Below are 27,293 nucleotides of genomic sequence, written 5' to 3' on the forward strand. Positions count from 1 at the left end.
ACAACTGGGAGATCACATGAAGGTCGGAGTTACTGCCCTGGACCACTGAGATCATTGGAATGGAGTTAAATCCCAAATCGCCTCCATTCCTCGCCTGAAAAAATCCAAAATTCCACCTTCACCCATTGTCTGGATACAGCTCTTCCTCCTGCCCTTCCCCACCACCTCACAAAGGTTCTTGATGTGTAAAACAGTTTTCCTTCTGTGCACACCTTAAACACAACTCCTTTAACACTTGAAAAAGACCTGGTTTAATGGAGCCAACTAAAAATAATCAAAGCACAGGAGAAAGGAGCAGCCACAATGGAAATACATCAACCCCAGAAATCCATAGGAAGCTGCTTGCTCAGGGAAAGGTCAGGATTAAATACTGGATTTAATACTGGGGCTGGAAGCAGGGATTCACTGAAGGTGATTTCCCAGCCTTTGTGACTCTTCCTGCACATAAATCCATGCTCCTGCCATAGGAGGTATCTCAGGATGCTTTAGGCAGCAGGAAAAGGGAATATCTTTTGTCCACCGTATGTTGGGTAGTTGGATTTACTTTCAGACCCAGTGAGTAAATGACACCTAATAAAAGTCAGCTAGAAAAAATACAAGTTTGTTTTTGTCTGCAAGGATAAAAAAAAAAAAAAAAAAAAAAAAAAAAAGGAAGGTTTTTCAGAAACACAGGCCTGAGAAAAAAAAGTGGAAAATCTGAAGACTTGGAAAATGTGGAACTAGGAAGAAAACGATGTGGGACAAGACCAAATGACAGAAGATTCTTGCCTGTGAGGGTGGGGAGGCCCTGGCACAGGGTGCCCAGAGAAGCTGTGGCTGCCCCTGGATCCCTGGCAGTGTCCAAGGCCAGGCTGGATGGGGCTTGGAGCAACCTGGGCTAGTGGGAGGTGTCCCTGCCCATGGCAGGGGGTGGGAATGGGATGGGCTTTAAGCTCCCTTCAGACCCAAACCATTCAGGGATTCCATGATTCCATGACAAAACAAAAGGAAAGACCAGTCTACAAGAGATCTGTGGAAGTCAATAAAGGAGAAAAAAATCTTGATGAAAAAAGATCACAAGATCAAAGCAGACATGACAGCGTTGCTGGCTAAAGCATCCTCTGATTTTTCCTTCCAGGAAGTATTGACTTGTTTTCCCCAAAGCTGAGAGGTCTCTTTGATGGAGTGGCACACCTCAAACAGAAAATAATACACACAGTCCTATGACAGTTCTTTGGGCAACAAAAATACTGCAAGGAACCAAACTCCTGGGCCAGAATTTTATCTCAATTGCATTACTGGAAATCCAAAGTAATTCCATGGATTCGAATGGTGTTTCTCTGGATTTACAGTTTATGGATGATCTGCACTGGGTCCTGTGAGGGAATCTTGGGTGTTATTTAAGCAAATGGTAACATCAGCTGGAAAACAACTTCAGCAGGGATGAATTGTCAATACAATTGGTTATCAACCATCTGGTTAACAAATCATGGGGACCTCAGTGTTAAAGTGGGCCCTCCTATGTCCATATTCAGAGGCCTGAGCAGGATATTTTACAAATGTTGAGTATCTGTCATTTTCACATGAGAGCTTTGTGAAGCTCAGAACTTCCTGAAGTGTCATCAGGCTCAGACACATTTTTTGCTTTGTATTTCAGAGTTGGATAAACAATGGGAAAGTGTTCCATGAGTATTCATTTGAATCCTGGCTCAGGCACACTTCTGTCCCTGAGAAAACGACGTTTGAGGAGTGTTCTTGGATCTCACAGCTCTGCACTAGGGATAAACAAACTGTTTGGAGAGCAGAAGTAATGCTCCCATGGCTCATTAAAAATGCACATGTCACTTTAAAAAGGCTTTTTCCCAATTTTTTAAATTTGTATGGAAACCTCAAACCAGGCCAATCTCTCTCCTCCTCTCAGTCCACACAGAGAGTTCCACTACAAACCTTATCCTTCACCTGGGCATGGATGGATCCAAAGGGTGGAGCAGAATTAAGACCCAACATTTTCACACATAATGACACTGAACACATCTGGAGATGATTCCTCAGGTTTATTTCTTGGAAATTTTTGCTTAGCTCAGTTTTAAGGGTTGTCTTTAACCAGCACCAACTAATGACCATCATCTTCCTTTTTACCTTGACCTTTTTCGATTTTATCCTGTCCTCCCCATAACTAATCTCTCAGTTAAACTAAACTCCTTGAGAGCTTCCTGAAGAGAAGGAGTTCCATCCTGTTCCCTATAAATCCTGTGTACACTTAAACCACTATTATTAAAATCATTATCACATTTATGCACCTGACATTTAATGTGCTTCTGACACTTTCAGAGCACTGTAACAGATGCATAATAATTATTAGAACAAGAAACTCAAAAGCCTGGACTAGAAGCCGTCAGAAGGATCCCAGATGCCACTGAACTATGTGAGAGAACATCTCCAGGCTGATGGGAAGGGATTTAACCTCTGTGTTGGCATCAGTGCACATTCCGCTGCTTTTCCTTGGCACTGGGATGACCCAGGACCCACGGGAGAGCTGTGCCCAGCTGGAGGCCAGGTCACACAGGGTAGGACCCCTCAAACAACAGCTCAGCCCTTTAAATCTTCATTTTCTGAAGCAACATGGAGATCTGCCCCAGAGACTGAGAATTCATCTGCCTAAGGACATGAAAATGGGATGTCTACACAAATCCAGCGTGTTTTTACATTAATGGCAAGCTGAAGAGGGCAAGCCACACAAAGCAGGAAATGTTTTATTTACAACCCACTCTTGGAGTCAAATCCATTTGATATTTACATTAGTTTATTACAGGGCAATTTCTAGCATTAGTTTAAATGTCCAATATAAACTTCACATTCCCAGTGCAATAAAGCAAACAGCTCCTTCGGTGACCTCCATGACCTCCCAGATGAAAAAATGATTGCAAAATACAAAGTATGGTTTCATCCTGCTGTTCCTGGTTCTAATTCCAAATGCAGGATCAGCTGAATTTGCAACAGTCAAAGGGCCAGGACAAATGCCCGGCCTTTGTCAAGTGAAGACAATAAATGCAGAACTGAAAGCTATTAAAAAAAAAATCTTGCCTTTCTCAGCATTAATAAAAATAAGCACCATGTGCTGCATTCCTGGGGAACAGGGATAGTAGCAGGATGCACTCCACATGGGATGGTGACACTTCTCTGCCTCAGGGAACGCCCATCCCTGGAAGCGTCCAAGGCCAGGTTAGACGGGGCTTGGAGCAACCTGGGATAGTGGAAGGTGTCCCTGACCATGGCAGGGGGTGGAATAAAATGGGCTTTAAGGAATCCACCACCTCCCTGGGAAGCCCCTTCCAACATCTAATCACCTTTTCCACAAAGAAATTCCTCCTGATGTCCAACCTGACCCTCCCCTGACACAACTTGAGGCCGTTTCCTCTCATCCTGTCCCTGTTCCCTGGGAGTAGAGCCCGACCCTCCCTCGGCTGCTCTCTCCTGTCAGGGAGTTGTGCAGAGCCACAAGGTCCCCCCTGAGCCTCCTTTGCTCCAGGCTGAGCCCCTTTCCCAGCTCCCTCAGCTGCTCCTGCTGCTCCAGGCCCTTCCCAGCTCCGTTCCCTTCCCTGGACATTCTCCAGCCTCTCAAGGTCTCTCCTGTCAGGAGGGTCCCAGAGCTGTTCCCAGCACTGGAGGTGCCCCAGCAGGGCCAGCACAGGGGACGGGCACTGCCCTTGTCCTGCTTGGTGACCCCAGAGCTGGCACAGCCCAGGTGCCACTGGCCCCTTGCCCACCTGGGCACACCTGGCTCATGCCCAGATGCTGTCACCAGCACCCCCAGGAGCCTTTTCCAGCCCCTCTGCCCCAGCCTGGAGCTGCAGGGGGCTGTTGTCACCCAAGTGCAGAATCATTCCCCAGCACTCCCTGTGCCCAGCCATCACCAGTTCTAAATTCAGCACAGAGGGAACCTGCCCAGGCCATGGGCTGCTGGATTTTCCAGGAATAAGCCATGGGAGATGGTGTCAAAGGCCTTGCTGAAGTCTGGGTAAACACATCCACAAGTTCATCCTAAGTTCATGCCATTAATGCTTTTATCTTGCTGCCACTGTCATCAAGAAATGGATTAGGATTAGTTTTGAGAGATTTTCCTGCTGTGAGGTGCCCAAATTTTCTCGGAGTGACAAAGTCAAATTTTCTGCATTTACAGTAACATGAAAAGACTTCACAACTGCTCACACAAAACCTCCTCATCCATAGCCAAATGCAGCTTTCTCCGAGAGGGATGAACACACAAAGGGTATCTCTGCAGCACAGAGAAGTGATTACAAACCAGAGAATGGCTCAGCTTATCAGATCAGCTATGCTTGTCTCCACAAGAGCCACCACCATCAATCAGGAATCAAGTTGTTGCCATTCACAGCAGAGTGAAGCAGAGATAATTTGACACATAAAGCTCTGAATTAGACATAATTTGAAGAGGAGTAAGCAGGTGTTATTTTTTTATTGACTATTGTATTGCTTTAATAAAAACAATCTCATTTTAAAAGAGCTATTTAACTTCTCCCAGACAAAAATCACATGAAAAACCATCTCCCAGGCAAAGCCTGCTCCGAATTCACACAGCACGTCAGATAAAAACACAGATGAAGGTTGTGAATTCCTGCCGCCAGGCATTCCTTCATGGAATTAACCACTCAGAACTGCCGATCCCAGAGGTCTGTAAACAGCCCTTCCTCCAGCTTTGACAAATACAATCCTGACCACTTCACCTCCACTTCCAAAGCTCATTGCTTTTGGAATGCTTCTGGAAACTCCAGCTTTTCAATCTCTTTTCCCTAAGAGCTTCGTATTCAGTTCTTATTTTTGCACCTGAGGGTTTTGCTGGTTCATTCCCACATCATCCCACAGAAAGCTGATGGAAGCTTCCCAGTGTCTGCTAAAGTGCTGAACTGCAGGGGTTGTTGCACCTTCTGCTGGCCAGTGCTAATTCATTGCCTCCCTTATTCCATGGAACACATCCATCCAAAATCTCTGCTCTGGAGCCAGGCTGGGAGAGCTGGGGGCGTGCATCTGGAGAAGAGAAGGATCCAGGGAGACCTCAGAGCCCCTTCCAGTGCCTAAAGGGGCTCCAGGAGAGCTGAGAGGGACTTGGGACAAGGGATGGAGGGACAGGACTAGGGGGAATGGCTTCCCAGTGCCAGAGGGCAGGGATGGATGGGATATTGGGAAGGAATTCCTGGCTGTGAGGGTGGGGAGGCCCTGGCCCAGGGTGCCCAGAGAAGCTGTGGCTGCCCCTGGATCCCTGGAAGTGTCCAAGGCCAGGTTGGACGGGGCTTGGAGCAACCTGGGCTAGTGGGAGGTGTCCCTGCCCATGGCAGGGGGTGGAATGGGATATCTTTAGGGCACCTTCCAACTCAAACTGTTCTGTGATTCCATGGAGGGGAGGCACTCAGTGTATTCTTGGAGCCTTAAAAGCTAGTGCTAGTGCTTGAAAAAAACAACTGCAAGGTCTGATTCTGAAAAAAAAATAAACTTCTTCCCCCCTTGATTTCACTCTTTGGATTACAATTGCCTTGATAATTCATTTGAAAACCAAACCCAGCGGAGCAACTGTCTTGAAAATTGAGTAACCTCAGGTTCACCTGTATTAAAAAACCTCAGCTTCGGGCAAAACTGCTGGAACAGCTCATTCACAGTGATTTCACCAAGGCCTGGCCCTCATTTGACGTTTCTCTGATTACACTTCCATTGTGTCACCCTTTAGCAGCAGCTCTATTGTGTTACAGTCTCTGTCACCAGTAGCTGACTCTGACTGCTGCACTCAGCTCCCTCAGCAGCTCCAGCCCCACAGCTCGATGTGAACTTAGTGCTCTACTGCCACTTCTCAGCTTTCAAAGCAGCTGCAGGAATCAGCAACAAGTTCCACAAGTTGAAATACATGTGACCTTGCAGGATACCTGGGCTCGGGGCACATCAAGGGTCTCACTCACAGCCTGGTAATAAATCTGATTATTGTCACTTAAAATTGAATCCCAGCATCACCGAGGTTGGAAAAGCTCTCTGAGATCATCCAGTCCAACCATCCCCCAGCACTCCAAGGCCACTGCTGATCTATGTTCCCCAGTGCCACATCCACAGGCTTTTAAATCCCTGCAGGGATGGGCAATCCACCACTGCCCTGGGAAACCCATTCCAATGTCTGACCACCCTTCCCATGAAGAATTTTTCCCAGTATCCAACCTGACCCTCCCCTGGCACAGCTTGAGGCCATTTCCTCTCATCCTGTCCCTGTTCCCTGGGAGCAGAGCCCGACTCCCCCCTGGCTGCCCCCTCCTGTCAGGGAGTTGTGCAGAGCCACAAGGTCCCCCCTGAGCCTCCTTTGCTCCAGGCTGAGCCCCTTTCCCAGCTCCCTCAGCCGCTCCTGCTGCTCCAGCCCCTTCCCCAGCTCTGTTCCCTTCCCTGGGCACCAGGAGCCAGTTGGGAAAAAACCCAAACCTCATCTAGCAAACCCATCATTTTCTGGTTGAAGGCCATTTTTAAGGGTCTTCCAGGCCCTCAGCTCAAAACACATCTAAGAGCACATGCACAGTTATTCAGTGAACAAAAAATAAATGACATTTTGGGGGGTTTTCCTTCTTTTGCAGTGCCAAAAAACTCTGGAGTCACCCATGCACACTGCAGTTATTGTAATACTTGTTAGTCCTTCCTCCCTTGCTGCAGGCGCCACTACTTATCACGGAAAAATTGTGCCATTCCCACATTTTTATCCATGATTATCTGGCATGTGTCACTGCCAGAAAAGCTTGATATTTATTTTAAATTGCTGCCATAATAAGGAAAGTGGCTGTATTACATTTACATTAAAATAATGGAATGCACAGCATTTAATATGAAAAGGGATTCCTGAACAAATTGTTTGCTCAGTGTGTTTCCCACACAACCATGCCACCGCTCCTGCAATACCCCAGTAGATAATATTGGAGATATTGTTGTTAATAATACATGGGAAACACACATCCCTAAGGAATTTCAGTGCATATTTGCTGGGTTTCCTTAGCTGGCAACACCGTCCCTTCCTTCCCCACTTCAGTGCAAAAACAAACTCTACATGTGCTCACTTACAGTTGTGCCTAATTATACAAATGTACTAATTACACACACTTTTCAAAGTAGGTAAATTTTAAATGGTGCCATTAAGGAAATCTATTTGATGATGGAAATTTCTGTAATATCATATTGCAATCTCACACATGGCAATTTTGCTTTCATGTCAGTATTTATTTAATGACAAATAACGGCAGAGGATAATAGAGTTGGGAAAGCAAATTAAAGCTGTAAGATTTGCAGGGTGATGTTGGTCAGCAGATGCTAAAAGAAAGGAATAAAAGGAATTTGGAAAAGCAGTGGATCTAAGGTAAATAATGAATAAAAAGAAGTTTTGAATGATAAATATCTTCCAAAACCACCAGATAAACACCTGCAAGACTGACTTATCCCCATCAGAAAAAATTTAAGTCACTGAGAACTTCATTTACATGCACAGGTATCAGATCTGGAAATCACTTACCTGCAGTTCTGAGCACCTCTTTGCACTCAAAATAATTCCAACTGCACATAGCCACCAGTCCTAGGAGCTCACCCAGAGCTCAACCCAGTCATACCCACATTGGTGAAAACCAAACTGCTGCCTTTCAGGACCTTTTGGCTGATGTAAAAAGAGTTTTTTACTTTTAGCACCAAATATACACCAAAACTCCTGGTTCTTTAACATAACACCACTGAGGTCATTGTATAATTAAATAATTAAACATATGAACACTGACATTATTTTAGTAGTACTTAAGTTTACTGCCCTGATGTCCCAGGTGAGTGGGTTTTTTCATATAAATGATAATAATTTCTATTTTTCTGCTGCAGAATCTGGATTTTGCATTGACAAATGCACTGGGCAGCAACCACAGTGCAACAACACTGCAGGATACTAATCCCTCTGCCTTTAGTTAAATAATAACATGGCAATGAAGAGACAGAATCCATCTTCTCTGGAAAATAGGGAAAAATTCTGTGTACAGAAAGGGAATTGGTTGATCTTCTCTCACACAAACCCTTGTGTCACAACAAATACTCTCAGTAAGTCACAGGCTGTCACATCTCATCCAAGACATTTGTGGAATGGCTTGATAGAAGCACCTCATAAGCAGCAGGTGGGTGATCCTGAGTTATCAAGCTCAATTATTGATCAGGAATGTACAGGAACTCTTGGATCTGCGATTTTGAGGACACCCTTCAGGGTTTGGGGTCCAGAGAAGCTTGAATAGCTTTAAGACCACAGACTTCTGTTCTGGTAAACTCACATTAAATAAAAAATCTGTAGAAGAGACTCAAAATATCTCTAAAAGGGAACTGTTTTTCTTTCTGCATGGTTATAAAATGACTCACATGAAAAACAAATTCCTAAAAGCTGGAATTTAAAGCAACTATGAGCAAGTTGGGCATTGGACTGAGGAGCTGCAACAGCAGCATGGGGAGTGCCCAGCACAAGGAGTGATTTTGTGTTAACTGGTGACATCTTTGACCTCGTGCTCACAGGTGAAGCCATTCCACCCCCTGCCCAGTGTTACCTTTTGATATTCTTCCTTGGATCTCAGGGCAGCTTCCATCTGTTCCTGGGAGAAGGTGTAGATGGCCGAGCGATACTGAGTGCCAACATCGTTCCCCTGCCGCATCCCTGGGGGGAGAGAACACAGTGGGATCAGCCTCCCTCCCTCCCTGGGTGCTGGGAGAAGTTCAGTACACCCACATTTCACACAATCCCAGGATGGGCTGGGTTGGGAGAGACCTCAAAGCTCATCTCATTCCAACCCCCTGCCATGGGACACCTCCCACGAAATTCAGGATGTTCCACACAGTTGGATTAGCACAGTCTCTTCCATGCACACTCAGCAGGTATTTTTAGGAAATCCAGGTATTTTCTTTGGTTAAAGAGTCCTGAAGGGATTCAATGCTGGTATCTCCGCTTAAATGTCATGAAAATGAAATATGAGCATTTTACAGTTTTGTTCCATCACACAATAGTCAAATACAGATGTCAAATCTTAATTATTTAAGCTGCAGTCACTGTAATCAAGGCACTCTTAAAAAAACAGATTTTGAACCATGCAAATGGTTACAAAAAAATGTTGATTTCACCAAGTACTTATAATTTTTCCAAATACCTTTGGAGAAAAATTGGTTTTTTTGTAACAGGCTGCCCAGAGAGGTTGTGGACTCCTCACCCCTGGAGGTGTTCAAGGCCAGGGTGCATGGGCAATTTCGGCACCAGGATTTTGTGATATTTCTGCTGATACATGTAACCCTTTCAAAAGACTTGCATGAAGTTGTTCATGTATAAATTTGAAATATATGAGATGGATTCCACCTACAAAACTACAAAACACTGGGTCAAAGCAGAGAGATGACAACTGTCCCCTCAGGTGACCAGCCCAGCTCTGGTTTGGCACTGCAATCCTGGGAAGCCACTGCTGCCTCTCATTCCCCTTCCCATTCCCCTTCCCATTCCCATTCTCTCCAGCAGCAGTGAGCCAGCTTTGCTGTGGATCATTCCATAAAGTCAAACAACAGCCTCAGAGCAGCTTCAGCATCAAGAATTTTCTGGACACGCACTTCTGCAGCTGCATTGGCAGCTTTGTTGTCCCCGCTTTTCCCACCTTGTTCCCAATTTTGCATTCAAGAACACAACTTTTTGCTTTGCTGGAACAAAATGTGTTAATTTTGAGTTTGTCTGGTGGTGCGAATGAACTTGGGGGAGTGAAAAAGCTGGAGTTTCTTAAACAGAGTCCTCCCAAACAGCTGCAATCCAAGACAAATTGGAAATCATCAGGATTTGTCTCGTGGCTTCCATCAGGCTGAAGAAGACACTCTGAGGATTCCCATCAACTCTCAGGATTGTGGAGATGAAATGGAAAAGGAAATGGATGTCCTGATACCCCCCTGCCCAAGGTCAGAGGGTGGAGAAAGAGCCTGTGGTACTGGAGGGAAAAGACACCATCAACTCACTACTCCTCATTAAATCATGGATTTATCCCTCTTGGACTCACCAAGGCAACAAAAAAATGATTTAAAGGATAGCACAATAAACAAACAAAAACTGCCTGAAATATTTATGAACAACAATACACAGAAGCATCTTAAAATATGTATTAGGATGAAAACTCCATTCGATGACCAACAGTTACATGAAAGAATCTGATTCCAAAACATTTTATGTAGTTTTCTGATAATCTGGGTTATTTTTTAGCTGTTAAAATGTATTGTTATAACAAAAACAACAAAAATGTTCTTCATCAATACTTAATAGTGTCGAGTGCCACCAGAGGATATTTTGCTTATCCCTTTGGAAGCTCTTCCAGGGTGGAAAGGAGCTCTGGTAAAACCAGTTTGGCATAAAATGAGGACAGGCCAGGAAAGCTTTAGTTTTGCCAAGATATGTTAATGCTGATTGAGGTTTGAATTTAAGCATTAACATTTTACAAATCTAGTTATTGCTTAACAAACTATTTAACAACCAACTAGGGAGGAGATTACAAACATCTCTCTGAATGGAGGATCACTACAGAGGGTGATGCTTTCCAGCATGAATTTAGGAATGTAAGTTTGGTATGAGCTCACGTGCACAGTGCTCTGAGTGAGAAAATCAGACTATTTAATATCTGCATGTGCCACCATGACATACTATCAGGGAGTCAGTCAGCTTAATTAATTTGTTGAAGAGAAGGTTAAGAGGACAACTGACTCTAAATTAAAATACATTTGTAGAGGAAAAAAAACCCAGAGAAATGAGGCTCTTCAGTTTTGCCAAAGTTGTTTAACTTGGAAGGACGATTGAAAGCCAAAGTATCCAAAATCTGGGTGGGAAATAAGACAACATTCAAGCAGCAAAGAGCATTTCTCCCTTGAACAATGCACCTAAAGCCACATTCCATTCCTGAGGGCTTCAAATCGAGGATTTACATTTTCATAGAATCATAAAACAGTTTGGGTGGGATGGGAATTTAAAGACTGTCCAGTCCCACCCCCTGCCATAGGCAGGGACACCTTCCACTATTCCAGGTTGCTCCAAACCCCATCCAACCTGGCCTTGGACACTTCCAGGGATCCAGGGACAGCCACAGCTTCTCTGGGCACCCTGGGCCAGGGCCTCACCATCCTCACAGCCAACAATTCCCTCCCAATATCCCATCTATCCCTGCCCTCTGGCACTGGGAAGCCATTCCCTGTGTCCTGTCCCTCCATGCCTTGTCCCAAGTCCCTCTCCAGCTCTCCTGGAGCCCCTTTAGGCCCTGGAAGGGGCTCTGAGCTCTCCCTGGATCCTTCTCTTCTGCAGGTGAACACCCCCAGCTCTCCCAGCCTGGCTCCAGAGCAGAGGGGCTCCAGCCCTTGGAGCATCTCTGTGGCCTCCTCTGGACTCTCTCCAGCAGCTCCACGTCCTTCTGCTCTTGGTCCCAGGGCTGGAGCAGCTCCGCAGGTGGGGTCTCACCTGAGCTGGTCAGAGGGGCAGAATCCCCCCTCCCCTGCTGCCCATGCTGGGGATCAGCCCAGGACAGCAAAATTCCAAGAGTTTTACCACGCCAACGACTAAAGGGTGAAGTTAAGGAGGAGTCAGATGTGTGATAACAGCAGCCCCTCCTCTGTTGGAACCCTGGGTTCTGAGAATTTCAGCCTGTCAGTGCTGGGAAGCAGTGATCCTCAGAAACACACTGTATTCTATCCAAAACCCTGGGAAAAGCTTCCTAAATTGTGTGGTAACACTGAGGTTGTTGCTGTGTAATTAAAAGTTATATCACTGGTGAAATATGTAGAAATGTAGAAAATTAGGTTTAGGAGATATAGGTAATAATAGGTTACAATATGGAGGATTTGGGGTATGGATTTATGTCTTCTTCCTTTTCCTTCACAAATGTGAATGTTCTGTCATTGGGTCAAAAGTTCTGCACTGCAGAACATGAAAAGCTAGTAAGAGGGTTGTAAGTAAAAACATATCTCATAATTGGTTAGTTTAGACTTTAAAAGGCTTTGAAAATTAAAACTTACAGCCATTTTCCACCCTGCCAACAAAGAAGCACTCACGATGCAGCTGTATTACTGATAAGACATAATAAACAACCAAGTCCGAACAAGAATTCTTGATCTCCTGCATCTCAATTCAAACTCTGAGTGAAAGAACTCAGGATATAGAAAAAAGAAGAAAAATAATACTCCTCCAACCCAAATGTTGGCTTGGGCTGTTAAACCACCCACCAGCATTGAAAAGGACTGAACAGATACTGTAAGTATTTCCCCAAAGTGTAGCTTTAATGTGACCAGTGATCAAACCCAAATTTTCCTTTCTTTTCACTTGTTGTTTAACTTATTTTGTACCTAAATCCCCTGCAATATGGAGCTAATACACTACCTAAGCCCCTAAGAGTATGAGATAACAGAATAAATTCCATATATACAAACATGGCCCAGTGCCACTGTTGCTGTTGTTATTTTCAATGAACCTCACATGGACAAACATCTCAAGGGTCCATCAGTGATTTTTTAAACCCTCTGGCAAGTCTGACTTGCTGAGATTCACAGCTCAACAAGTAACAAACAAGACAAGAAATTCAATTTACTAAACAACTGTGGTGGGATGATTGAGCTTAACAGTCCTGTCTTCAAAAGAAAGAAATATTTACTGAATAAAAAACAACCTCTGCTGGGCTCTTTAAAAATTCCACAATGTATCTGTGCTTAAACTCTTAACTGGAAGAAGGAATAACTCCTAAGAACATCAGCTGAACATCTTCAGAGCAGCTGGATTTTACTGGGAAACGCTGGTTGTATCTACAACTGTTCTGTGAGATGTCTCAAAGTCATTCTCTGTGCAAAACGTGCCCATTTAGAGATAGTTTTTAGGGCAGCTCCAGGAGATCAATCTTTTCCTCAAGGATAATAGGGAAATCTGTCAGTAGGAACTGAACCTCCTTTTCATTTAAGATTGAGATGATCAACAGGTTCTTTATTAAAGTTGGTGAGAAAATGTATTAACCCTGAGGAATCACAGAATCACTGAGGGTGGAAAAGCCCCTCTGAGATCATCCAGTCCAACCATCCCCCAGCACTGCCAAGGCCACCACTGAGCCATGTCCCCAAGTGCCACATCCACGTGGCTTTTCAATCCCTCCAGGGATGGGGACTCCAGCACTGCCCTGGGCAGCTGTGCCAGGGCTGGACAACATTTTTCATGAAGAAATTTTTCCCATCCAGCTCTACTTTAGTAGTATCAGTGGGGCAAGACAGAGACTGGAAAGGGCAAATCCTGTGTCCCTGACCAGGTGATCAGGAACACATCCAGCAGGAACAGGAACAAACAGACCCTGGAGGTAACAGCCTGGCACTTACTGGTGATGCCTGAGACAAAGAAAATCGGCTGATCTGCTGGAAACAGCCAGAAAATCTCTTGTCAAAGAGATGCTTTGATAGACAGGCTGATTTTAGAACTGAGAGGAAAGCAGATAATTTGCACCTCTCTGGCAAAAGACAAAAATATGTGGGGTTTGGATACGGTTGTGTGGCGCCAAAATGTAAAAAAGTCCAAAATCCAACAGCCCAAACCCTGTGTGAGCACTGGGCTGTCGTTGTAAGCTCTTGTCTCTGGAGAACCAGGGAAGATGAGGGCATTTGGAGCTCCAAACATGTTCAGATGTTGGGCATGGATCATATTCAGGAATTTCCCTCTGGCTGACCAAAGCACCTCAGCAGAGCTCAGCCCTGACCACTCTGGAGAACATAAAATGTCCTCGCTGTGCCAGCAGAGCCCAGAGCACCAATTAACCACAAAAAGCCCTCAAGAGCTGAGCTCTGCTTTATGTGAAATGGAAATTTGTGGTGAGAGGATGGCGGCTGGAGAGAACAGGGAGCTGTGATGGTATCTCAGATCCTGTCAAAGGAACAATTCCCAGGTTGAGATTGCCATGGGATATTAACACACTGCCACTGGGAAAGCTGCTGTTTGCCTGAGTGTAGATAACAGGCAAAGAAATGGCTCTAAAAATCCCTTTCTTACCAACACTCCAGTATCTTCTGATGTACCTGGGTAGGAATGACTTCATTTTGGTCTTCCCCATATTCTCTGGCATCAAAGCAATAAATGCTGGCTCTCCTTTGGTTTGAATGACTGGAATATGGACTGTAATATGGAATCCCCATGCCTGGAAGTGTCCAAGGACAGGCTGGACAAGACTTGGAGCAATCTGGGGTAGTGGAAGGTGTTCCTGCCCATGAGCAGGGGATAGAATGAGATGATCTTTAAGTTCCTTTCCAACCCAAACCATTCTGTGATTCTCTGATTAATAAAAAACCAGATTTCCCAGTACTATTTTTTTCTTCAGAAACTGCAAACAAGCAGATTTGTTTCCAAAAAGCCACTGTTTAATATATTACCTGCAGAAAGCTAAAGCAAAAGACACTTTATTTTATTGGCTAAATCAAGGAATTCTTTCAAAGACTCAACCCTCTAATGACTTGAAAGTAACACTTATACACCACTCCTTATCTTCCCTCCATTTAAAAATAATAAAAAAAATGTAATGGCATCATCCGTCAACTTTGCTGTTCTCAGAGGATCCCAGGCATAATGGAGATAAATGGCCGAGGTCTCTTCGACTCTTCTGTGCTATCCAGTGAAATTTTAAAGGGCAGTTCATAGCTCTTATTTTTATCATAATTTTTCCTGTGATTTATAGACTTTTCTGCAGCTGTCACTTACTTTCTTATACCTCCAGCAACCTGAGATACGGATTGGTCATTTTCTTCTCCCCAATCAATCCTTGCTGAGTTAAGACTAATAAAACTCCTTCTTCCAGCTCATCATATCATTATTTAGTACAAATCAATTGCACCATGTCACCCCAGCTTGATGTCATCACTCACTCTAATGATTACATCTCTACAGCTTAAAAGTTGCCAGGGGAAAGTAAAACTCTTTATGGCACATGATTAAAGGAGGAAAATGTTAATAGGAAAGAATGTCGTTACAGTGCTGTGCATTGAGAGTTCTGGATGATTTTCAAGGTGCTGTGGTGCAGGAAGGATAAATTAAATAGAAAAGAGTTTCTTCAGGAGGTTAAAAAGCATTAATGAGATTGTACATGATAAAGAAAAGTTTTACACTGTCAACAAGGTTTAGAAAGTTTTCAATATACACAGTTTTTAGTGTCTAGGAGGAAACTGGTTTTGGTCTTCTTTTGGCACTAGATGATCTTTGAGGTCCTTTCCAAGCCAAACCATTCTGTGATTCACATACCAGATGCAATACCGCTCCTCTAACACTTCAAATATTTTATATATATTTTTAAAAACTAGAAAGTCTCAAGGAAGACTTGGTTTGGAAGACGAGTTCCCTGTATATTTATTATTTATTAATTCCTTCAGATACAATATTGTATAAAAGCATTTTTGAATGCTCTTGGACCCTTGAAGGAAGTGCATCATCAGCCTGAGCCCAGAAAAAAACCCCTCACGGGTTTGTTTTGGATGAGTGTCACAAAGCTCAAGTATTAACTCAAGTATCACTGGCAGGAAAAAATGTTAATCCATTTCTAATTATTAATTGAAAATTCATATTTACCAGTGGTGCACAGAACAGATGAATAGAACAGTGAATTGTGCACATAAATCATCCCTAATGGCACTAAACTTATTGTAGGGGACTTTTACTTTAATCAAACTTGACTTCACTTTAATCAAAAGTTAAATGATTGGTTTTAGGCAGGATTTTAGACATTTTCTGCCATAAACAGCCATTAGGCTTTTTCAGAGGTGCCTTTTCTTAAAAATCTGTCTGGGATCTGGATGAACTTCAAGCTGCTGGAGTGAGTCCAGAGGAAGCCATGGAGATGCTCCAAAGGCTGGAGCCCCTCTGCTCTGGAACCAGGCTGGGAGAGCTGGGGGTGTTCACCTGCAGAAGAGAAGGGTCCAGGGAGAGCTCAGAGCCCCTTCCAGGGCCTAAAGGGGCTCCAGGAGAGCTGGAGAGGGACTTGGGACAAGGGATGGAGGGACAGGACACAGGGAATGGCTTCCCAGTGCCAGAGGGCAGGGATGGATGGGATATGGGGAAGGAATAGTTCCCCGTGAGGCCCTGGCCCAGGGTGCCCAGAGAAGCTGTGGCTGTCCCTGGATCCCTGGAAGTGTCCAAGCATGGGTTGGACGGGGCTTGGAGCAACGTGGGATAGTGGAAGGTGTCCCTGCCCATGGCAGGGGGTGGAATGGGATGGTTTTTAAGGTTCCTTCCAACTCAGACCATTCCAGGATTCTAGGAACGTGGGAAGGGAATGAAATTTTTATCAATATTTATCAGTGCAGCTGGAACTGAGCTTCCATGTTTAGGCAACTGAAAGCTGACCAAACACAGGTTGACCTAATGTCTAACTTGGGACGAGTCAAGTGTGTTCACCAGAGTTTTTCTAATACCCGTGGGAGCTGAGCCCCCCCATGCCCATGGAAACATCTAAATTTACGTGGATTTCGCTCAGCCTTTATCCCTCCGGACGTGGCTGTGCTGGTGAGACAAGCCTGCCTGGAGATCTTGATAGCCTTCAATCCCAAGTAAAATGCACGGAGCAGGGATGTGTGGAGAAGACTGGAGGACATGACGGGGGCAGAAATGAGCTTCACATTTTCTAACTGCTGGAAAACAGGAATAATGCCCAAAAGCATCTGATGTGGCAAAGGCATTTCTGTTCCGGCATTGGACTCAGGCCCTCATTGCCGATTTTCTTCAGGGATTAACTTTGCTGTGATGTTACCAAAAGCTGGACAACAACTGATCATGGGGAAAAACTATAATTAAGAAATGCAGGGATTCAGATCAGTTACCACATAGACTCAGCTATGGAACCACACAGATTTGCTGTTGTTTTTCTTCATGTGCCTTCTCCTTTCTCTTCGTTTATCTGTTGTTGATTAGTGCCTTGCCTCAATTTAGGCATTTGCCTGCACTCCGAATCCAAACCCACTCTGATCCACCAGGTGCTGTTGCAATAGTAATAAAAATAATTAGTGATAATAAAAATAATAGTGTTGCAATTTGCTTTTATAAGCAGATAAGCTCATGGGACACTACTCTCTCAAAATACAGACAAGTGCGCTCTTATAAATATGCACAAGGAAATTGCAGGCAGAGAAAAACAGTCATTCACTGAAAATATTGTTGTTCAGAAGAGAGTCAGCTTTGACCTCTTGTACCTAATTATACACGAAAACAAAGATTAAAAGCCTACTAATAATCACCATAAACTATGATTAATGATACCACGCTTCAATGCCTCAGATTTCCAGACACAAGTACAGTAAATTCACTATTATTTGAAGAAGAAAACAATGTTTGTTATCTCTTTGTTTTGACTTCATCTATTGTTTTCCTTGCCTAAGGATTAGGAACAATCCATCAAAAAATTCTGCAGAAAAAGACTTTCTAAGGTTGCCCTCTCCAAATTCCATGAACACATGAAAATTTAGATGTTATTCCCACCATGTTCCCATCAGCTTCACAGATAGAACCAGGGAATCATGGAATGGTTTGGGTTGAAAAGGACCTTTAAAGATCATCCTGTTCTTATATCACAGAATCACAGAATATTCTGAGTTGGAAGGGACTCACATAATATTATATACATCATTTATATATACATATATATATTTATAAATAATTTCATCCTTCCTTATATCCAGTATAAACCTCACCTCCCTCAGGTGGGTTCACATTTCCTACAGCGTCGGAGTTCTAATTTTCAGTTGTTCTGGGGAACTGGCTCACACATCCTTGTCAGGTGTTATTCCTATTTTCCACATCTTTGCCTAAAAGCCCCTTGATTTCAAAATTATAATAACTCGGAGGGAAGGGGGTTGCATCTGCCATTCCAAGGGAGGCTTCTGCCTTCCTTAGCAGACACCTGTCTTTCAAACCAAGACAGGTGTAAAAAAAAGAACCTAAAAGCAGTTGAAAGAGGAATTCAGAGCCCAGAAGGACTTTTGCCCTTGAGCCAGAATTGATTCAGCACTGCTCACTTCAAAATGCAAAGCATTCAGCCCACCTCAGCAACCACTGCTCTGGTTAATAATCCCCTTCATTAAGAAAGATGCAGGGAAAACAACATCTCCTAAACTGCAAATATAGGTCAGGAGAAGTCTATTCTAATTTATATGGATAAGAAGAGTCTAATGTGCAAATTAGGGCACGACAGCTAAAATTCTTGGGGATGCAAAGCAGCCTAATAACACCTATTTATTTTTAATGCCTGTTTAGTCCTGGAGAAACACAAAGAGCAGGAACAATGAAACACAAGATTTCGGGTCAGGAAGGAGATGAAGATGCATTCTCAAAGTGCAACTCTGGCAAAGACTTTAATACTTCTTAAAAAAAGGCCACAGGTATTTCGGAGGTGATTTTGGGCAAGGGACTAAATTCATTGCTGGTGGGATGAGTAGGCATCCATCAACCACTGGAATTTCATGGGAAAGAGCAGGAACGAGGAGAAGGCAACAGAAAGACTCTGATCAAACAACCCAGTTCTGCTCTTGAGTGTCCAACCCTGCAGGAACCGCCACACATTTATCTTTATTGTGTCCTGGCACATCGATTTCCATGGCTTTTGTTAATTTATCAACACAGAGCTGTGCTTTATTCGCTTCCTTCAAGAGCCTCCCAGCAATGTCTTTACCACTGATTTAATTAGCATCCTCTCCACTGTATCCTGCAAGTCATTAATGAAAATATTGAGGAGTATTGGACCAAGAATGGCTCCCTGAGGGGCTGGTAATTCTATTTTGAATATATTTAATATGCCTGGTGACAATAGATTTCATATTTCTACTGTTTTTCGTTACACCTTGTAATAATGCTGAGACCATCAAGGCTCTTAATGACGTTTGAAATACATGACAAAGGTGCTTTAATCTGAGACTCACAAATCTCACTCAAATTATAAAGGGAAGAGAGTTACAAAAATGTAGAGGCAAAACATAAAAACGGTTATATTTTACAGGGAAAGATTATTTTTTTCCCTTTAATCTCCAAATGAAGTTCCAGGCCTGTAGCAGAATACCAAATGCTGGTTTAGGGTGGCTGCAGCGTTTTTTATGTGTACAGCTGTTCTTCCACTGGTATAAGTAGACACATCTGCTCATTAGCAACACAATGTCATTTCTAGTGTCTAATTTTAATTATTTGCAGATGATAGATTCCTTATGCAATGTCTAAAAAAAGTACAGGACTTCAAAGCTGGGGAGAAATAAATATCCCCTCTGCGAGCAAACTGGGTCAGCACAACAAAAAGCAGATATTAATCTGGAGAATTCCTGCATCAGCACCAAGGCTAAATGCCAGCGTGTTTGGAAGGTCACAGGGAGGAGAAATGGCTCCTACATTTCTTCTTTATCATGGATACACAAGACATATGGACGGAGAGATGTTCTGAACGACTCTGGCAGGTGACGAGTTTGTTGTAGGACAGATGGTCCTCAACTGCTGGAAAAATATCAGCCCTGCTTACATTTCCTGCACAAACACAGGCAAGATAAGGACTTGTCCCTGACAGGAAAAGGGGAATGAGATTCCTTACAATGACTTTGGTTCTCTGGATATTCACAAAGGATCAACAAGGCTGGAAGGGGAATTCCAGAAGCTCCTGGGCAGCGGTGGTCACTGGTGGCTTTGTCCTTCACCCCATGGTCAAAGGGGTGACCAAAACTATGGAATCCTGGCTTCCTTCCAGCTCCTGCCACTAACTCAAAAATCCAAACAGAAAGCCAGAAGGAATGAAAAATGATGGGATTTGTGGACAACAGGTGCTCACCACAGGGAATTGTAGCTGTACCTGAGTCGTTTCCTGTGGGCTGGGAAGGATTGGGCACTTTTGAGGAATCTGGGGAGCAGAACTACACAAACAAGCATCTGCTTTGGATTGTGCTCACAAAAGAACAGAGCTGAAGGAGACAAGAGGATTTTTCATTTCTCCCAAACACATTTTCACAGAATCACGGAATGGTTTGGGTTCAACAGGAGCTTAAAGATCATCTCATTCCATCCCCTGCCATGGACAGGGACACGTTGCACTAGACCAAGTTGCTCTAAAATGAAATTAGTTTTGTTGTCTGGTTGACTTCTGTCCAGCCCATGAAAGCAAGAAGGAGCCTTTCTTTTAAGTCACCTTGGACTGGCTGAAATCTCTGACACATGAAGGACTTCACCCACACACAGGTCAGGAGAATTCCAAGATTAAAGTCCTTTACAGGACTCACATTTGTACCATGCCAAACACTCTCCTCTGGTATCAGATTGATTTTTCCAGAGGTGTGGAGAAATAGTTTCTGACACCCTACAAAGAGCAGCCAAACTTCTGATCTGATCCAGTATGACACGTTCCTCCCTGTCCAGGAGCACAGCGGGGTTTGGAATTGGCTCAGGCACTGCATATCGGTGCTGATGCCAGAAGGGTGATCCCACCACCATTCCTGCTCCCGGCGATTTAAATCCTGGCTGGAAACCACATTTCAGTTCCATTCATGCAGGGTTAATTTTCAGCCTGAGAAGTTTGTGATTTCCAGTGTCAACACAAACAAAGAGCTTGTATTCAGCTCAAAGGTTGGAGTGAGAGGAGAAAATCACCCTTTTCCCTAACAGGGAAGTCAAAGATTACTTTACAGAAATTGTGACACTACAGAAGAGGCACAAAACTGATGGGTTGAAAGTCCAAGTCCCTCCAGACAGGCAGCAAGCAGGTGTCAGCAGGACCATGGTCAGAGTGCAACTTTAAGGAGACAGTCAGGCTTATATCCTAAAAAAATCTGGAAAGCTCTGAGGACGGTCCAGTTAAAAAACCAGGCAATACAGACTTTGCTCTACACCTCTGTAAACTTTAAAAATTAAAATTATCTACAAATTTTTTTTGCAGTATTTTTGGCATATCCCATTCATCCCTCTTTTCTCTATCAATGACAAAGAAACAACATCTCGAGCCCTTATAGAGCCATCCAGAGCAATCCTCTTATAGATCAGCTCTTTCCTGGCAGAGCAGGAATGCTGAGCAGAGCACTGGAGGCTGAGCAGAGATGACAGCCATATGCCACTTGGCAGAAGTCAGGGGGTTGTTTGTTGCTTTTTCAGTCTCCCAATTCTAATGAATTATAAAATAGAGCCTAAATTAACAGTCAGGAGGACTTTGTCAGGGCCCCACACTTCCGAGATGCTCGTCAGGGAGGATCTCTTTCAACTGTTTGATTTGATCAAAGGTTCCTGCTTTTCAATTGACTTCTGTACACTCCAGAGCTTCCCAAAACAAGAGCCAGGCTCCTTCCCAGGAACAATTTGAATCCCAGTGAGGAGTCAGTCTCTTCTAAAGGACAACTGCTTGGAAAGCAGGAGGTTTTGAATATTAATACACTCATGCAATGATGAACGGTGGTGGGACTGGCAGTCTGTACTCTTCAGCAACTTGGTACCAACTAAACTGATCCTGAAAGGCCTTAATCTGCCACGGAATGTACACATTTGATGTTTAATGACATCAGAACAATGAGATAAGTCCATTATCTCTGCTGGGGGTAGGAGGGATGAAATGGTGTTATCCCAACTTCTGGAAAAAGATAAACCCCATAGAGCTTTTATATTTTTGAGTGGGAGCTGTACTCAAGAAGTCAGGCATTTGCTGTGTGAGACACTGGATTCACCCAAAGATTGTGCTGAATTTCATGAATAAGAAATCTTCTCATTTATCTTCTTAGTCAAAATCTTCTTTTTGGCAGACTGAGTCCTGCATTCCCACAAGGCTGCCTGAATAAAACTCACTGTGTGCACACAGCTCAACCGCAAAGGAGAAAAATATTGTAGGTCAGAGAGATAACTCTCACTTTCAGTGTCTTTACATAAAGCTACATTTCCCACAGCCAGCTAAAAACAGGGAATAGATACAAGTCAAGGCAAAGAAACAATCCCAATTTAGACATCTTCTACCATCCCTGCCTTACAAAACACAGAAGTTTGACATTGGGACCTTGTGTCTCAGGTTTTTCTCAAATCAAGAAATGTATATGAGATGTGAAGAGCTTTGCAAAATTCTTGGACAGAGATTAGAATAACAAAATCACAGAATCACAGAATAATTTAGGGTGAAAAAGACCTCCAAGACTTTCAAGATTAAGTCCAATCTCCACCTTGTCACCAACCCAGAGGACTGAGTGCCATATCCAGTTGTTCCTTGGGCACCTCAAGGGATGGGGACTCTACCACCTCCCTGGGCAGCCCCTTCCAAACTTTGACAGCCCTTTCCATGAAGAAGTTCCTCCTGGTGTCCAACCTGAACCTCCCCTGGTGCAGCATTAAGGAACCACAAAAATACACAGGTAAAGCAACCTGTGCAAGGCTGGCGTGTGCAAAGCCTTCCAAGAACAATTCCATCTTTTCCAGGGGTAAAACAGTGCTCTCACTTTTGGCAAATTATTATGGAAGAACCACGTGGAAATTCTATTGATCCAAGCTCAGATAAAAGTTTAGGAATGTTTCCACCATGCACTGCAGTGCCACACAGATGCCTGAGACAGTGTGAAGGACTCGGGTGTCTCCATGGCTCGGTGTCACATGGAGACAGGAGCTCATTCCCAGAAGGAATTCAGCCACATTAGCATGGCCTCGTGCCTGGGCTAATCAGATGATGCTTCCCAGCTGCCAGAAATCCAAGAGTGAATCACACAGCTGCCACATCCAGCCTTCTTCTGAAAGCACAGACCGGAACTGTGCTGAACCTCTGTCGTATGAGGATATAAAGACATAATGCCATCATTTTAGTTTGGTTTAGAGCCAGAAAGAATCATGAATTACACTGATGGGTTTATCTGATCTGTTATCACAACTACTACATTTCATCCATATCTCTGTGTGTCCAGGTAATGAACTTCAGTCACCCTAAAGCCCTCAGGTCCTTCAGGCACTTCCCTGTTCTATGTGAGCCATGGACTGAGCCCAACCACTGCCAAAGACAAGACTACAGACATGGAAAAAGATTGATTAGGTGGGTGTTGTCCAACTTATGTCTGCAGAAATCCATTTCTCATACCTGCAAAGTGAAGAATCCCATACTCCTGTCCACCGGTTCCCAGCCCTGGCAATCAGGATGAATCCAAACATATGAGCAAGACACGTGGACCAATTGTCCCGATGCCTCAAAACAAGCAGTCCATAAGAGTCATGGAAACCCAGAGGAAGGGATCCTAAAAACCATCTCATTACACCCCCTGCCATGGGCAGGAACACCTTCCACTATCTCAGGGTGCTCCAAGCCCCATCCAACCTGGCCTTGGACACTTCCAGGGATCCAGGGGCAGCCACAGCTTCTCTGGGCACCCTGTGCCAGGGCCTCCCCACCCTCACAGGGAACAATTTCTTTCCAACATCCCATCTTCAGTTTGAAGCCATTCTCCCTTGTCCTGTCACTCCAGGCTCTTGTAAATATTCCTCTCCATCTTTCCTGTAGGCTCCCTGTACCTACTGGAAGGCCTCAATGATGTCGCCCTGAAGATTCTCTTAATCCAAAGAAAAAAAGAGCAAGAAAAAGGTCTAAAACCAAAAACTGGTAGGACAGGATGAAAAACTCCATCATTTCTACAAGCAAACCAGGAAGGCCCAGGAGTGTGATTTGAGGGTGGAGATTGTCTTAGAATCAGACAATCCTGGAATAGTTTGCAAGAGACCTTAAAGATCATCTCATTCCAACCCCCTGCCATAGTGGCATCTCTCAATGCAGAGCTCCAAGTTTTTCAGGGATGGTGCCGATGAATTAACCTGAACACAGCTCTGAGGCAGCAGGCTGGAAAGGGAGGCTCATAAATCAACAGTGTAGGCCACTGCACTCGACAAATTCACAGGATTCCTTCTCCTGACTGGAATCAAGCCCCTCTTTTAAAATGATGGATTACCCCATCTGAAAGACTCGAAAGGATGGTGATGGAAAAATACTCCAGTGTTTAATTACACTGAGGGATGTGGAGCTGTTTCATTGCACAGTGGAACTTTCCAAACTTCAGCTCCCAGCTACTGGAGCTTGTCCTGGTTTATTGGGGTCAGGTTGTCAACCTCTCATGAGGTACCTGCAAGGATTGTTTGATCACAGTGTTCATGGAATCACAGAATCTCCTGAGCTGGATAGGATCATCCAGTCCAACCCCTGGCCCTGCACAGACACCCCAACAACCCCACCCCGTGCATCCCTGAGAGCGTTGTCCAAATGCTCCTGGAGCTCTGGCAGCCTTGGGGCTGAGCCCATTCCCTGGGGAGCTGCTCCAGTGCCCCAGCACCCTCTGGGGGAAGAACCTTTCCCTGATATCCAACCTAACCCCCCCGACATGGTGTTATCTCTCTTCATCGTGTCTACTCCCAGCACTGGGGCAGTTTTCTGGGCTCTATATCCATTTTTTTGTCGCACTTTGAATCTCCAGCAATATTTCTGTAAGATCTCCAGGATGGCAACAGAGGAACTGCACAAAATGTTCTGATTTCCTGGCCCTGCAGGCAGAAAACTCCTGACTAAAGCTCTTTCCATAGAGGCAGAAGTTGCAATAACCACTTTGGGTTCAGTGGAAGACACTTATCCACAATAGTCCCTGGATCCCTCTTTGAGTTTCTTTTTCCCAGGATGGCATCACATTTTGGAGGTATCATCTGCAATTTTTTTGTTCCCAGATGCAGTAACAAGTGGCATAATTACGATGGCTGTTCAAATATTGAAATGAGTTACTTGTGTGCAGCGTTTCTGGGAAATGGGAGAAGGGATGAGGTTTATTGGAACTCTCTAAACATGCAAAATGTTTTCTGCACACAGTTTCCCACTTCTGTTTGCACAGATGTGGGTCGTGTCAGCACAAAACCTCTGCCAAGAAGGATAAATTAAATCCAAAGGTTTGGATAAGGCAAATAGGTAGAATGGTCCACTAGTGCCTCTGCACAACATCTCTTACCCCTTTTTTGCTCCCTTTTTCTAATCATAAAATATACTCAGTACTGTTGAAAAATGTAAAATCCCAGGTTCTGATGAAGGATAAAGGTCCTGGGTAGAAACAAAATCAAATAAATAAAATAAAATAAAATAAAGCAAAATAAAATGCAATTAAGTAAAGCAAACTAAAATGAAAACTAAAAATAAGATAAAATAAGGTAAAATAAGGTAAAATAAGGTAAAAAAAAATTTAAAAATAAAATAAAATTTTAAAATAAAATAAAATTTTAAAATAAAATAAGGAAAAGTAAAATAAAATAAACCAAAATAATAGAAATTTTGAAGATGCAAAGAAATACGCTTTAATTGAAGAGACAAAAGAAATTACAGAATAAATTGTCATCATCAAAGTTGAAGAGAATTTTCCATTGTCTCCCGTGCCACTCTGTGGGAATTTTCCCAGCCCAGGCAGCTGTAAGGGAGGAGGGGCACTGTGAGTTCCGTGCTCCCATTCTCCCTCTCCCTCTCTTTCTCTGTCAATAAATGTCTGCAATCATATTCCTGAGCTCCAGTGTGATTTCAAGGTTCATCTCTTCCATGCAGCTCAAACACTAATTACCCCAGCTGTAATTAGTAAGATAATTAAATACTGGCTCACTCATCACTCTACCTTGTGTCGGGTCATGATTCTCCCAGAAGACCTTGAGCAGTTGCTCAAAGCTGATGTTTTGTGGCTCAAACACCACCCGGACAGCCTCGGTGTGCCCAGTTCTGCCTGCAAATTCAAAATAAAACCAGATTTTAGCAGTGACAATTAGCCAAGGTGCACTCAGGGTTTTGTCTCTAAGATTCCAAGCACAGTCCTTTGGTTTTGTTTCGTGTTTTCCTAAAAATATTTTGGTTTAGCACCATTTATACTTGAGCTTTTTTGCACAAGATTTTGTATTTCAGTCAACTCTAATAAATCTGTTTGTTCAGACAGGGCCATCGTGAAACAAACCATGCAGAGAGATGAGAAGGGAAGACAGTGCTGTTATTGCAGCAGTTTGTCACCTTAAAGGAGAAAAAATTAATAATTCTAACAAATTTATAACTGAAAACTAGCAAAATATTTGAAATATTCTAAATAGAGCAATAAAATATGAAAACTTTTATGTCTAAGTTGTCTTGACTGGGTTTTGTTTCTGTGGCGATATGGGCAATATAATTGATTGGAAAATAATTATCATATTATAAAATATCAATAATATTGATGATAAAAACAAATGCCAAGGGTGTGCTTACACAAGATCACACAAATAATTCCAAACTGTTCCGCAATGTCCATGAGGCTCAAAAGAGTCAAAGAGAGCCCGGCTGAACTTCAAATTTTATGACAGCAGAAATACAAGGAAGATTAGCAGATATTACAGAACTTAAAAAACATTATTTCTATTTTTCTGTTACACTTTGGACAGAATTTTTTAATTTCTGATGTGTTTATGGCTCATAATATTATTGAAAGATCCAACTTCAGACAATATGAAGGATCTGGGCACATAATTCACTTAAATTTTAATTAATAATGAGATTAATGAGTGCTCAGACCTCTCAGGTGAAAGTCCACTGCACAACGTGCATTTTATATTTTATATATATATTATATATTTTATAATTCAAAAATTAGACATTTCTGTCATCATTACATATTCATGAATGGGGAAAAAATCCCATCCTTCAATTAAATCATAAGAAGTAAATACCTAGAAAAAATACACTGGACAGCCAGATCTGCCTTTGGTGGGGATAAAATAAGTCCCTTGATCACATCAGGGAGGTTTTTATTTCGTTTACACCAGCACAAACTCCAGATTTGTTCCACTGATTTCAACAGAATCAGGGAATTTCATACAGGGTGAATCTGGCCCAGTAATGGGTCCTGAATGAACTGTCACCAAATGAGAAAAATCAGAATGAGTAACTGAGGAGGGTTCAGTAGAGACATGAGGAGAAATCTGAATTTTAAAAAAAAGTAGAGAGCAATAAAAAGGATGCTGGGAAATATTAAAGAGCCATGATGGGGCAAAGTGTGACAGCATTTTATCAGCTAATGGGGCACCTGAAACAAAACCCAAATGAGGCACAGAGGGCTGGGCCAGCTGATAAAAGAGATTTGAAAGACTGGGATTAAATTTAGTCTGGAATGCAGATCAGTAAAAGAGGACACATCTGGGATATTTGTAGTCTAGACTGGATAAAATCAAATTGCTCCCTATCCCAATGTAACAAGGATCTGCTCAGTGGGATGAAAAGTGAATATCCAGGTTTCCTGGGAGGTGGAGTAAAGCCGGG

At 43.4% G+C, this 27,293-nt stretch overlaps 1 protein-coding gene across 1 annotated transcript in view; it reads right to left on the reverse strand.

Moving 5' to 3' along the window:
- The window catches only part of MSRA (methionine sulfoxide reductase A), a gene marked incomplete at its 5' end in the record, with an annotated part of 234,870 nt that overhangs the window by 74,251 nt on the left and 133,326 nt on the right, over positions 1-27,293 (reverse strand). The window contains 2 exons of the mRNA XM_082277057.1: positions 8,574-8,680; positions 25,633-25,737. Coding sequence (XP_082133183.1) covers positions 8,574-8,680; positions 25,633-25,737 — 212 coding nt within the window. The remainder of the gene's footprint in view (positions 1-8,573; positions 8,681-25,632; positions 25,738-27,293) is intronic.

Source organism: Coloeus monedula (genome assembly GCF_965178545.1).
Source record: "Coloeus monedula genome assembly, chromosome: 2".
NCBI lineage: Eukaryota > Metazoa > Chordata > Aves > Passeriformes > Corvidae > Coloeus > Coloeus monedula.